This window comes from Lissotriton vulgaris, chromosome 9, assembly GCF_964263255.1.
Source record: "Lissotriton vulgaris chromosome 9, aLisVul1.2, whole genome shotgun sequence".
NCBI classification, from domain to species: domain Eukaryota; kingdom Metazoa; phylum Chordata; class Amphibia; order Caudata; family Salamandridae; genus Lissotriton; species Lissotriton vulgaris.
The window spans coordinates 61,844,690-61,859,057 of NC_141697.1; the positions used below are offsets into that span (position 1 = coordinate 61,844,690).

General features: G+C 41.9%; 1 protein-coding gene across 1 annotated transcript in view; it reads right to left on the minus strand.

Annotated features, from left to right (window-relative positions):
• Window positions 1-14,368, minus strand: part of FMN1 (formin 1) — a 307,196-nt gene that overhangs the window by 73,700 nt on the left and 219,128 nt on the right. Inside the window, exon 9 of the mRNA XM_086937030.1 lies at window positions 3,543-3,672. Coding sequence (XP_086793156.1) covers window positions 3,543-3,672 — 130 coding nt within the window. The remainder of the gene's footprint in view (window positions 1-3,542; window positions 3,673-14,368) is intronic.

Genomic DNA, 14,368 nt, shown 5'->3' on the forward strand with positions numbered 1-14,368 from the left:
TTTTTTATTTACTATCCCAACACCTTCCCTACTATCCACGGGGACTGGTGTTGGAATAGTAAATTAAATTAATCAATTTTGCGCCCCCCAGCGCAATGCGTGGTAACAACTTTCGTTGTTACGAACGCGTTGTAAAGATACGCGTTGTCAATGTATGCGTTCTAACGTCATACATCCGATTTTGTAAGGGGTAGAGGAGTGGTGGGGCTCAGCTCCACCAACAGAAAAACCTAGGCGACCCAAGAGGGACTGGCTAAAGATAAAAGCTGCCTGAAGGATACAGCACAGCCCTCCAGAAGGAGAAGTAGGCTTCCAGAAGCAGTATATAAGGCACTATCAAGGGGTAGATAGGGAGACGATAGATGGTGTGATATTGTGTGCCTAATGCCCTCCTTTCTTCTTCTCAGGAGAGTCAGAGATAATACTGGCTGGGGTACTAGGTGCCTGTAAAGACAACACCCCAGATACTACAAAGTCATGATGCCAAACGACAGTAGAGAAAAGATGGGTTCAGTTGCTAAGGTGGGTGTTGGCGCCTCGAACACTGTTGATAACTAAGTTGATGACTGTTTCGGTTCTAGAAAAGAGCAAAAAATGATTCCACTTTAAACTATGCTCTATCCAAAGCAAAGGACGATGGAGACATGGGAGATTTTTCGCCTTTGGCTACAGTTCCAAAATGAGTTGTGCCTAGGAAGGAAGGAGATGACGCCAAACAACTGCTGGAGCCCTGATCGTATCATCAGACAAAGCTAGAATTGGCACACAGTAAACTTACTCATCATATTTCAAAAACTGCTCTGGGTTGGTGTGTAGGCAGAAGCTACTCAATTCAGCAAGAAAGCTCCTGTGTGCCTACTATGCAATCTAGGGCAAGTTCCTCTGGCACTTCTACAACCATTGCCAGGGATGCAAATTTATTTCCAGAGGATGGGAACAGATATAGAAGGTCCCCTAAAGCCTTCAAGAAGAGGTCAACAAAACAATCTATTTTTTACAGACTATGCATTTTTTCCACTAAGAAGAACCTCTAAAGTTCAAATCTGTGATATCCTCTGTCCACTCTTTACGTAAGTTGGGTTGCCTGTAGAAATCCTAACAAACCAGACAACCATTTTCAAGTCAACTTTAATGAAGCAAATTTGTGAAGTACGGCATCCATTTTGGTTAACCCTGACCTGGCCTTCCAGAAGATGGAGGAAGAGGACTGTCCTCCCAGACATTGTGAGTGTATTAGTCACATTCCTGTAGCTCGAGGGAGGAGAGCACAACAGAGAAGTGAGGGGAGAGCAGACAGGGCTCCTTTATACATTTATGAGCCTTTTTGGTTAGCAAGGAGCTGGATATTAGTCTTCCTGAACACTGCTATTTGGTGGATAGTAGGGATAAGAGATGGGCTTTTTGTAAAAGGTGAGGAAACCTTTGGAGAGTACTACTTTTTTGTCTTTCCCCAATTGCTCCTTCAAGCTGGGTGATGCCAGCCAGGTCTGGAAACCTCACACCTTTTTCTGCCTCTGTTGTGGGTTTTCAGGTTAAAGATGACCCCTGCTGTGGGAAGCATCACTCTACACAAAGCTGTGTCTAGAGAGAGACACATGAAGGACACTTGAAAGTAAAATCAACCTAAACTGGTTCCACAGTTTTAGACCGTGGATCAATGTTCTTCACTTGTGCTTAAACGTTGGATCCACATGTTGTTCCTGTTACAACTCTTCTATGATCAAGGAAGGGAGTCCTCTTCAGCATACTTAGAAGTCTGTTGGTTAACCAGGGCTGGTGTCTGCCTGACATCCAGCCCAAAGGTCAGCATAAGCAAATGAGCATTAAAGGGGACCTAGCATTTTTCTTTCATCTAATCATATTTGTTGTTCCTTCAAAGACTAAGATCCTGTTGTCAGTCGAGTCTTCTGACTAAATGCTGCTTATTCTTTTAACATGGAGACCGGTGTTTACTTTTCTTTCTCATACTGGAAAGTGTGAGAATTTTGTAAAGTGAACTGTGTAAAAGGGTAGGATGTAGGATCTAGTTTTCTTCTAAAATGCATCAAAAATTAAATATCTATAAATGAACTGCAGAAAATAAAGAAGGAAAGCAAAAATCAAGTGCTTTTTTCGAATTCTGAAGTGTGATGGAAACAAAGATCTTAATAGGAGCAAAACAATTCAAGACGCTTTACTTGGTGGTGCGCAAATGACAAATATTAGTTGAAACCCAATGTCCACACATTGGGGCTGATTAGGATGGAGGATTTTCCGCATCCTCCGGGCCGGTGGAAGCCACCGCCGGCCTGGAGGATGCAGAAAATCCACTGCGGACCCACCAAGACCCACCGCCACATTAGGATGGCTGATGGGTCCTGGTTTCCGTCCGCAGCTTTAGCTCCGCGGTTGGCTTACAAGCGCGGCGAAAAAGCACTAATATGGTGACTGTGTCTCTCAGACAAAGTCAGCTAGATTAGGATGTGCTTGGAAACATGCTTTTCCGCTGTGGCTTTTCCGCCGTGGAAAAGCATGTGTAACTTCACTGCGGGGGCCCGTTGCGGGCCCCCTAGGTGAAGGGGGGTTGGGGGGTGCACATGGGGGGTACCTATGCTACCCCCCTGCATTTGTATGCAGAACGCGGCAGGCACCACGCGGTGCCTGCCACTTTCTACATTCAAATGCAATGCGTGCATTTTTAACATTGCTGCGGGTGCAGCTTGAAGCTCCACCCGCCGCAATGTTAAAAATAGAGGATGTGACCGCCAGGGTGGCAGCCCATGCGGATGTTCCCTCCTACTCAGGGGTCGCGGACGGACGCAAGTCCGTCCGCGATCCTAATGACCCCCATTGTTTGTGCTTTATAGAGTTTTGTAAGAAAAACAGTATATCTGTGCAAATGTAGTGGTTGTTTCAATGGAAAATGTGCTTTCTATAAATGACACTGTGCTACCACACCATACTTTAGGAATATAATTGTGACAGTGTACTTCTGAATGCAACACCAGCAACATACTACACTCTTAGCGCTTTCCTTCTAAATGGCTGTGGCTCATTTGCAACACTTGTTCTATATGCAATGCTTGGATTTTACAGAATTAGTTCAAGTATTTAACATTGATTCCAGCAAAGTTCTTTTAGGACCACTGGTTGGTTGGGGGTGTAGGAACACCCCCCTCCCCCAACCCCCCCATGTGTTAAAACAAAGGATTGACACCTTGATCCCAATTCGGTTTTTAGTGCGGCCTATCATGGGTGGGATGAGAAGTAAAACAAACCAAACTTGAAAAGAAACAAAAAACTGAACATTCAATGTGTAATGTAACTGGTGCACATGTAAAGCACTTCAATAACTTTTGGTCGAGTTTGTGCTGTATAAACCACCCAAAAAAAAACAACCAAAAAACCCTGAAAAACTGCTGTAGGGTGAAGTTAGATACACTTTTGCTTCCTCATTCGTTGAGTGTTTCTGCCCTTACTAAGTCTAAAAACAACTACTTCTAACAGCACAGAAATATCCATATGGGTGTCCAATATGTATTCTTTTATTTGGTTCGCCATACCTTACACGTCCGGGAGAGGACATCAACCTTGCGATGCACAGAGGTGATCCCTTCAGAGAACACAGACTGGAAGATGATGCACTGCGACCGCTCGGCGAAGTTTGGGATCTGGGATAACTCGTACAGGAACCTGCGAAAAGAGAACAGGTCTGGAATTTTCAAATATCCACCTACCAGGGTTGGACCAGGAAAGAAAACAGCTGGGCACCAACATAAAGTTAGTGAATTGGGAGACTAAAAAAGGGCCCACGTTTGCAAATTGGCAGTTTTGAACTTGTCAAGATAACGCTGTTTAGGTGTTGTGCGAGACATGGGAGACTGAGTGCATTGGAGCTTCCAATGGGTAATATTTGCTCTAATATCAGGGAAATCAACAGTACAAATCGGCCCTCCAGACCATAAAACAGGCCCACAAACAGTAAAAAAACACAGCCCACACACTGACCTTTCAAACCAGCCCGTCAGGAACTGCTCGACTGCCCTATAGGTCAGCCCGACCCTGCCATCTACATACGACAAGGACATACGCTCAGTAGAAAACTGTGAGCAGTTAGAAACAAGCATTTGCAATGCAATAGGTCTCGCATTTGCGAGAGTTTAATCTAATGCCATTGTAAATGACAATGCCTTTAATTTATCTGTTTTGATAATTAACATATAGATGAAAGTCATTTTCATTTTCTTTGCCAATAGCTAAAACTCTGGCAAATGCGAGACCTATTTCAATTCGAGACCTATTTCATTTCAAAGAAGCAGCCGCCATTGTCCCAGGCTGCTTGGAAAGTGAAAGCGTGATTGGCGTGCTGAATGTTGAAGGAACGATGTTGTGCCTGCAGTAGGAGTAACTCATTAAAGAAAATCGTGCTTACAGACTAAATAAGACGAAACGTGTAACACCCAAAGTAAAAGGACCAGTCCTCATGGGAGGTCGCAAATGAAGGCAAGGTGGTACTAAGGAGGGACTAACAAGCCTATTAACGAATCAGAAGCCAGCATTGACAAAGGAAAATGACACAAGCCAATGAAAAATATGGGCGGAGATGGGTGGAGCTTCAAGTCCATACACGAATACAGCATGGCTCGCAGCGCATGCCCTGCCCAAGATCGATCTAACAAGTGTGTAGTAATCACACTTAAAACTTGATAAAATTGAAGAACTATTTATTCAGATACAGCTTTCAGTGACCCTCCGCTTCAACTGCTTGCAAAGGAATCTTTCATGATGTCATACATACATCAGAAAGTTCTCTCTTAAAGAAGACATCACCACACATCTCCCCCATAACAAAATGTAAATAAATAACAACTTCCTAAAACAATAATAAGATGTTATTATCGAACACATCATTTAACAACATATACAATTTCTTACCAAGATTACATTCAAATTGGTTAAACAAATGTAGAAATGTAATTCTGCAGTTGTTCAAGTTACAATGTCAGGAAAATGAGGATTGATTTTACACATACTTCCCAAACTCCAGATTTTTCCATTATCTAGCTTTGCAACTGATCCCATGACCTTAATTACTTTTCGAGGTTGGGAATATTTGCTTTCTCCTTTTTTTAAAAATCCAGACTTCCTCACAACAACCCAATAACCATTCTCAATTCCCACAACTTTCACTCTTTTTCTTTTATCATAACTTTCTTTGTTCCTAGCATGAGAATCTTCCATCCTTTCAGCCATGCACTCACGATCCACCCAAACTCGATCTTTCTTCCTTAGCCAAATAGGTGATTCTTTAGTGGCTGGTTCTCTCCCTTTCAATGCAATGAAAGGAGAAATTCCCGTAACAGAATGAGAAGTTACCCGATGAGCCCACATCATCTTGTTTAATTCTTCCCTCCAAGCGAAACCATTTGCCAATGATAACTGGATATTGTCCATTATAATCCTATTGACCCTTTCTACAAGGCTGTTAGCCTGTGGTCTGAACAGTGCTACTTGAACATGATCAATCCCAAAATCTTCAAGGAATCTTTTCATCATGCTAGACACTAATTGCACTCCATTGTCAGTAACCTGTGTTCTAGGAATCCCTTCTTCCATGAATACTTCCTTTACAAACACAATTACCTTTGTTGCTGTAATTTTCTCAACCGGCTTGATGGTGAACCACTTGCTATGATAATCCACTAAGACAATCAAGAATCTGTTCCTAGTACCCAACCTTTCCACAGGACCCAAAAAATCCAAGGCTAACTTCTCCCATGAACGGTCAAGAACCTTCACACATCCCAAGGGTGGTTCACGTATAACTTTGCACTTGTCACTGTTACTACAAGCATAACAGTCTTTAATCACCATTTCTACTTCTTTGTCCATTTCTGGCCACCAGAAACTTTGCCTCAATCTTCTCTTACACATACTCCTGCCAAGATGACCCTCATGCACCAGTTTAATCAATCTTGGTCTCAACATCTTTGGCGGTACAACCCTATTGCATCTCAATACCTTTCCAGAGGGGATACTTTACTGATCCTTCACCTTAACATATTGTTTCAGATCTTCATCCAAATCTGACATTTTTCTCCATCCATTTGTTATAGCACTCTTTAAACTTTCATACAACTCATCACCTTCCAAAGCCACACTCCAGTCCTCACTTCTCAAGGCCAATCCATCTCCAGAAAAATCTGACATAACATCTACTTCAACCAAGGATGAAATCTTTTCCTCTTTCACAATTGGCATGAGAGACAAACAGTCTGCTACAATATTTTTTCCCCTCTTACAAAATCAATTGTAAAGTTCATGTCCATGACCGACAAAAACCATCTAGAAATTCGAGGAGTCACATTTCCTTCCAGACACTTACCACCTTTAAACATATACAATAGTGGCTTATGATCAGTTCTGAGCATAAAAGGCAAACCCCAAAGATAAAACTTGAAATGATGCATTGCCCAACAACATCCCAATGCCTCCTTTTCTATTGCTGAATAAGATTTCTCAGCACCTGGTAGACGACGCGATGCATATCCTATTATTTTCTCCTCTCCATCAGCATATTGTTTCAAGATGGCGCCCAAACCTACGTTGCTAGCATCCGTCGTCAATACAGTTTTTCTATGAATATCAAAATGGCTCAACACAGGAGCACAAATCAAAGAATCTTTGACCTTCTTAAACGCCTCTTCACAGGCTTGATTCCACTCAAATTTAATACCTTTTTTCAACAACTCCCTCATCGGCTCAACCAGATCAAAAAAACTACACACAAATTTTGAGCAGTACTCTGCCAAACCGATAAATGACCTTACCAAATCCTAGTCTACAGGCCTCTGAGCTTCAACAATAGTTTTACAATGCTATTCTTTGGTTTGATGCCCTTACCAGATATCTTGTGTCCTAAATAGTTCACTTGTTCCTTCCTTAATTGACACTTTTCTTTCTTTATGGTCATGCCATGTTCATCAATCCTTCTGAACACTTCATTTAGAAGCTCATCATGTTTTTCAAAAGACTCACCCACTACTAGAATATCATCTTGGAAACACAAGATCTTATCCATCCCCTTAAAAATATTGTGCATAATCCTTTGGAAAACTGCAGAAGCAGAAGCCAATCTGAAAGGCATGCGGCAATATCTGAAAGCGCCCAGCGGAGTTACAAATGATGTAAGGCTCTCTACTCTGGATGTAAATTTACTTGGTTGTAGGCAGCTGACATATCCAAGACTGAAAATACCTTACCACCACTCATTCCACTCAACATTTCCCCAATATTGGGTAGGGGTTGCCGATCCACCCAGATATTTTTGTTCAGATCTCTGAGATCGATGCACAAACAAATTTTGTTACCCTCCTTGGGGGCAACCACAATGGGGGCAAGCCACTCTGATGCTTCTATTGGCTCAATGATCTTACTTTCCAACAATTTATTCAGTTCTTGTTGAAGGGGTTCCCTCATAAGTAAAGAAATAGGCATAACTTTATGTACCACAGGCACCGCATTCTTCATCAAAATTATGCGATGTGTGAAGCCCTTCAACAAACCCAATTTGTCTGTAAAACATTTGGGAATCCAGACATGAATTTTTCACTCCACTCTGTCTCAATCTCACACACTCTTTCCACGACCATAACAGGTTCTTGACTATTGGGATTGAGAACTATATTTAGGTCCTTTTGGTGCCGCCAACCTAACAAATTAGAACCATCTTCGGATATGTATACTCTCCCATGAACAGCATTCCCTTTAAAAGCAATATCACTCCACAACATACTAATGATATTGATAGTTTTTCCTCCATATCCAACTGCTTTTATATCAGATCGTAGTAGGTCAATTATTTGCCCTTTTAGTTGTTCAATGAAAACTGTTTTACTGATAATAATAAAGAATACACTTCCAGAATCAACTAGGACCTTTAACCATAGATTTTCCAATCATAATATCACAATGTGGTTTTTCGAGCTTGTCAGTGCTTTCCCTTTTTACCACAACACCATTGGTACCATCAATGTCATTACACCCAACCACATTGTCATTACTAGTTTCATTAAAAATGTCACATTCATCAATTGCAACAATCACATCTTCATGTACCTCACCAAGATTTTCTACTACTTTAACATTAGATTGCTGTGCAGGCCGCAATTTTGTTCTACACATTTTAGCCAAATGGCCCCGCCTTCCACAAGTTCTACAAATCCAATTCCTTGCTCCACAGGTTGGACTTGTGGCAATATGCCCTGGTCCACCACACCTATAACAAATAATTGTCCTTTTCTCAGGCAACTTATTTGTACCTGACTTATTATCAAATGTCTTAATTTCTTTCTTGACTTTCACTTCTTCTACATCAATCGCAACATCTTTTTCTGATACTTTGTTGCTTGATTTTCCCACATCAATTTCTTTTAACCAAACATCAGTATTCTCCATGCTTCTTGCGATCTGAATAGCTTCATCAAGAGTTGGATCAAAAGATAAAAGTCTCTCCCCGATTTTTTTGTTTTTCGTGCATCTAACAATTTGATCACGAATTAAGGAATCCATTAAACCCTGAAAATCCCAAGTTACTGCTAGCCCTCGTAAAGCAGCTACATAGTTTATAATATCCTCATCTTGTGATTGAGAGCGACAGAAAACCCTATGTCGTTCAAAAACTGCATTTAGTTTAGGAGTAAAATGTTTCTCTAACATCATAAGAGACATGTCCTAAACATTAATTGGATGTCCATTCCCAACTCCCAAGGAAATTTCAAGTAGATCATAAATTCTTCTACCTTCAGTTCCCAAGTGATGTAACAAAATGGCTTGTCTTCTTAAGGGACCATATTTATCCCCACCAATTGCTAACAAATAAGTGAAAAATATATTTTTCCACCTTTTCCAGGGAATAGATGGTTCACCGGGAACCGGTAAAAAAAAGTAGGTTTACCGCTAAAATCCAGGGGTGAAAGTCACTGTGTACACCGCCCCCTGCGCAGTGATCCAGTTGTCCTCGTCGCCATGAAAAGTGTAGTAATCACACTTAAAACTTGATAACATTGACAAACTATTTATTCAGATACAGCTTTCAGTGACCCTCAGCTTCAACTGCTTGCAAAGGAATCTTTCATGATGTCACACATACATCAGAAAGTTCTTACTTAAAGAAGACATCACCACAAAGTGCTCACAATCTGAGCAGTACGCTCCAAGCCTGAACGTAAATTGTATCTTAGTTGTGCAAGAGTCTGACACTGTCTTGTTTTCAAGGCTGCCTCAGGATTGGAAGCAACTGCTTTAATCACAGACACTCATCTCCTTACTATGTTGTTGGAATTAACAAGCACTCTCAAAGCCAATAGGTCGCACCTTTGGACTTTGCCAATTGCTTTTGGCGGTACTATACAGCTTAGGGGAATATGCAGCATTGTAAAAAAAAAAAAAATAATTACACTTGCCTGCGCATGCATAAAAACATATGCCCACCAGTAGATAAGTGCGCCTTTTCATTATTTCTATATTTATAGATCCATAAGGCAGATGCCACTTGGATCGGTAAATAAAAACAACAATTTTTTTTAGCTCAATAAATTTAGTGCAAAACTCAAGGGGAAAAAAAAGGAGCTTGGATGTAGGGGGGTGCGATGGGGGTAATGGGTGAGCAGGTGAAGGGAGAAAAGGGGAAAAGCAGCACATGGGGGGCAGAGAAGCACAAGAGGGCAGTAGCAGTCGGTGGTGGGAGTGCTTCCGGGCGGCGACGTGGGGAGAGGAGGGTGGGGGGTGGTAAACTATGGATTACAGCCAAATACAGGTAAGTAAACATATAAATAAATAAAACGAATTTCATTGCACACACTTCATCGCATTTGGCGATGCAGTGCGCATTTACATTTTTAAGCAATAGGCTGGCTTTAGGCCCATTGTAAGATCTTGGTAAGGTGGCAATAGGTCTTTTGCAACTAGGCAACTTGGGATGTCAGTTAGGCTGGACCTTTAAAACCCCCGACCGTCCACAAACAGCTTATTTCTAAAAACCAGCAAAAAATCCTCCTAAAAGTTAACAAGTTAACAAGGCAGTTAAAAAACAAACTATGAAATTCTACTGCTTCAATCTTACAGCGGCGTCTCATTTGGAGAAACATTCAATCAGATGAATGGTGAATCTTTCTTTTGGTGACATACCGATAAGAAAAATAAATATTTTCAATGTAATTTATAGAAAGTTAACGAAGCCGACAAGAGTACTGGTACAGGAGATAGATCTATTTTTTTTTTAAATGAGGGGAGGGACGTGCTGGGTCAGCACCAAGGCAGGAAGAGAGATGAAGAATGGAAGAAAATTGAAAATCATGGAAAAAGGAGGCAAAGCATTTGTGCAATTCTTGAGGGAAAGTTTGACATGAAAAAAGCATTCATGTTAACTTACGCAACTCTGGTAAGGCATTCATTTGGAAAAAGAATTTGAGGCAAATAGTTTGTGGAGAAAGTTTCTCCATGGCTGGTTTCCGAAAGTTCGTATCTCACCAGAAAAATGGTTTCTAGTAGGCGACTCCTGTAATTCTATCCTAGTTCTCTTCCAAAAAACAGACTACAAAAGTAGGAACAAATTGTTTTTAATTACATGAATCAAAACAGACCATTTCAAATTGGCTCACAGTCTGTGGATTAAACAATAGCTTTAAGTAATATGATTGACCCAGGTCTTGAATGCCACCTTTGGGTAGTCCTCACTTTTTAGCAAATATCCCTTGCGTTGTGGGAGTTTCAGATAAAATTTTCTTTTACAACTGGGCCCATTTCCAAGTACACAAAGTGCTGTTGGCTAAGAAACCAAATCAGATTGTAGAAAAAATAAACAATGCACCAATATCTTGTATTATAATAAGGCAACAAATTGGTCTGCGTGTAAAATGAAGGTCTCGAATTTGAACCCATAAGGATCAAATAAGCCTCTCACTCCTCTGAGGAGGTCAAAAAAGTTGTATGAACTTTTTAATTTTTTTTTTACCAACGCTATGAAAACCTGTTAGAAACTACCCAGTGTAATTAACATTAACACAAGATACATTGAAATTAAACTAAATTGTCATGTTCCAGCAATTTTAGCCACATGTGGTCCTAGGAGTACACACTGGGGACTCCCCTAACACATCTGTCCCTAAAAGAGTGTTGATTATGGTTGCTGTGTAGGTACAGGTTCAGCAGCATTCACAGACAATCACTGACAAAGCCAAAAGTGGACAAAGGCACAGGCTGGGGGGACTGGATAGGTTGATGTAAGGGCAGGTAAAGAGGGGCAAACGGGTACCTGAGAAGAGGGACACTTGCACTGCAGCTCATGTAGTGCTAATGCTGGTACGCAGGCTGTTTCTAAGAGCTCTACATTTGACAGAAAAAAGAAAACTTAAGTACAGGAGGCTAGGTGATGTGCTCTGGATGAATGGGAGAAAGTCCATCATCTGAATGTGCTGGACTGTCCGTGGTCCAACTCAAGCAGGCCACACTCTTCAGTAATACATCCCTGGGCTGCTCACTGTGGTCCAGGGTCTGGTGGCTTCCCATTAGGTAACAAGTACTACAGGCAGCAAAGTTACCTCTCAGATCACTGCTTTGCTGTAATCCCAATTTCTAAAGGACCCCATACCGAATGCAAACTGCCGTGTCAGGTTCTGCTTTGCCAGATAAACATATATTTGCTGTTTTACATTCCACTGTGAAACACAAGAGGTAACAGGCTGTTCCTAAATGGGGTGAAGGTTTTGTATTGGTGACATCCTTGCGTCGTGGATAAGCGCCTGGGTATCCAATATATTGGATATAATGGCCTCACACACCCTTGCAGGTGTCATGCTTCATCATCGGCAATGCTCCTCGCTGGGTCGGCGGTGCAATACCCAAAGGGCAACACCTCAAAGAGGGGCTCTTTGGCGGAGATCTTTTCCAACTGCTGTATGGGTGAAGTGTGTTTATCCACGACGCAAGGATGTCACCAATACAAAACCTTCACCCCATTTAGGAACAGCCTGGTACCTCTTGTGTTTCATACCACTTTGGGCGAACACCTAGCTGGACCTACCACTCTCTCCTTGAGGGAAACCTCGCCTCTCTCAGCGTCTGCCTTCTTTGAAAATATACTACATTCCACTGTGTCAGGTAAGCACTCCTTATAATGCCAACTTCCACTTTGCTAGTGAAGAGCACATTGCCTTTCCAGCTACCCATGCATTGCCAGGCCATACTCCGGGGTTCTCCAATGCAGTTTCTACATTTCCCCGGTAAGTTGACATGTCACATTTCCCTAAATAAGAACACATTTTCATGCCAGTTTCCACGTTGTTCTTGCTGCACACAAATTGCCATGGCAACTACCACACTGGGGGGTCTAAGGGCATGTGAAGGGGGCACCCAGATGATGAGGGCACTGGCATGGGAACAAACAGGAGAACATAGAGACACCAAAGAGCCAGACATGGAAGTGACCATAAAGGGGCTCATGGCAAATCATTGCAGGGGTGGTACGATGACGCAGGGACATATGCAGGTGGGCACACTTGGAATGTCGAAGCACACGGGTGCAGGGAGCACACAGCAAGGCAACGCAGAAATACAGGGATTACAAACAGGAAAGGGTGAGTGCACAGGGATGTTACTGATGGTACCCAATGGTACCTCATGCAGAGCCAATACTGTTCGTGCACAATACTTTCTAAAACAAATCTACAAAGATCTTCTTGTGTTAAATTTAAGAGTTAGGATATTATTTAAAAAATCTTTGGCCTTATTATACAAATTGGAAGGATTCTTCTGTTATTAGCCATTTGCTGGCAATAACAAGACATTTGCTCCCTTTCTTCACTCAGCACAACAGTCAATGTGCTCTGTTTGGCAAACAAATTATTGAGGAGCTTCCATCATGTTTCCTGCTGCAAAGATCTGTTCAGCCTGCAAGCTGCCAATCTTCCATCGAGGGCCCATAAACAGAGAGCCGATGAGCTGGGCATCAGTAACACCTAGTGATTAAGATGTCTGAGACACTCCAGTTTGTAAAGCATGCTCTATAAATGGTGAAATGTTAGAGGAATAAATAGGTTTTGATCATCTGGAATTGAAAAAGTGCTAACAAGAACAAGGTGCACTCTCTGCCTTCTTTAGGGAAAGCCACTAAAGTTTGCTCCCTCTTCTCTCATATGATGCCAAGTCATTCTGTGTGATTGGATAAGTGATGAAAGTGCTACCCATGTGCCAACACTGTCCGCTCACTGATGTTGTTTACGCCATTCGTTCAAGGTCTCTCTGAGCACAAATAAACAAGTACAAAGATAAATAAAAACACCTTCACCCAACAGCAGACTAAAGGGTGGAAAACAAGCACATGCATGTGCACAAACAAACACACCACAACAGGTAGGCTCAAGTGATGTCAACACAGCCAGATTCCCATTAGTATCAATGCAAAGCCCACATGCAGGGACTGGGAAAAGCAGACTTTCTTCAGCTGCCAAAGCAGAGCCTGTTCCAAGATGGCAGCGGCACTGATTTGCATAAAATGAAAGCCCTACACAAGGATGATGCTCATTAAGCCTCCTCGCACAGGAAGGGAAGTGATGCAAAAACTATTCTGTATTATGGCAGAAAATGAAGCAAAGGTAGGGGTTTGGTTTGCACTTCCGTTCTAGGACCTATTCCTCTTGCAAAATCAACTCAAAGATGCCCCTCACAGTTGTACCCACTAAACAGCACCAAAAGGAGCCCAGACAAACTGACACTTCACTGAACTTTTTCACAGTGAACCAGGCAGACACCGAGCCCGTACTTTTATTATTATGCGGCTTTTGGAATTCATTTTGCAAGGACAGTAGAGCAGGATACACTGCTGGTATGTGTGTTTGAACCATGATTCCACATGACCGAAAAAATTATTTTTCCTAGAGGGAGTCTTTCCAATTGAGCTCTACGCCCAAGTTACGATTGTTCTCCAGAAGAGGTAAAAAGGTAACAGTTTCGATGCCAGGTTCACAGGCGTTTACACAGCATGTAGGATTTTTTTGGTCGAGCATTCGAGACCTCTTGTATATTCTTTAGTATATACTTATATGTGTATGTACTTTGTGGGCTCTGGAGATCAGCTCTAGGACTTGTCTGCTTCCGCGTAGGGACTTTTTTTTCTGTTCAACTGCCTCTATTTAACTGTCTTGATCGAAAACGACCAGCAGAGGTCAGTAAAGTACCAGAATTGCTTTCGGCTTGTTCAACTGCCTCTATGTAACTGTCTTGATAGAAAATGACCAGCAGAGGTCAGTAAAATACCAGAATTGCTTTCTGCTTAGGGACTTTCTTTTTTTAGATATTTTTCTGGCAACTGCCTCTATTTAACTTTCTTGAT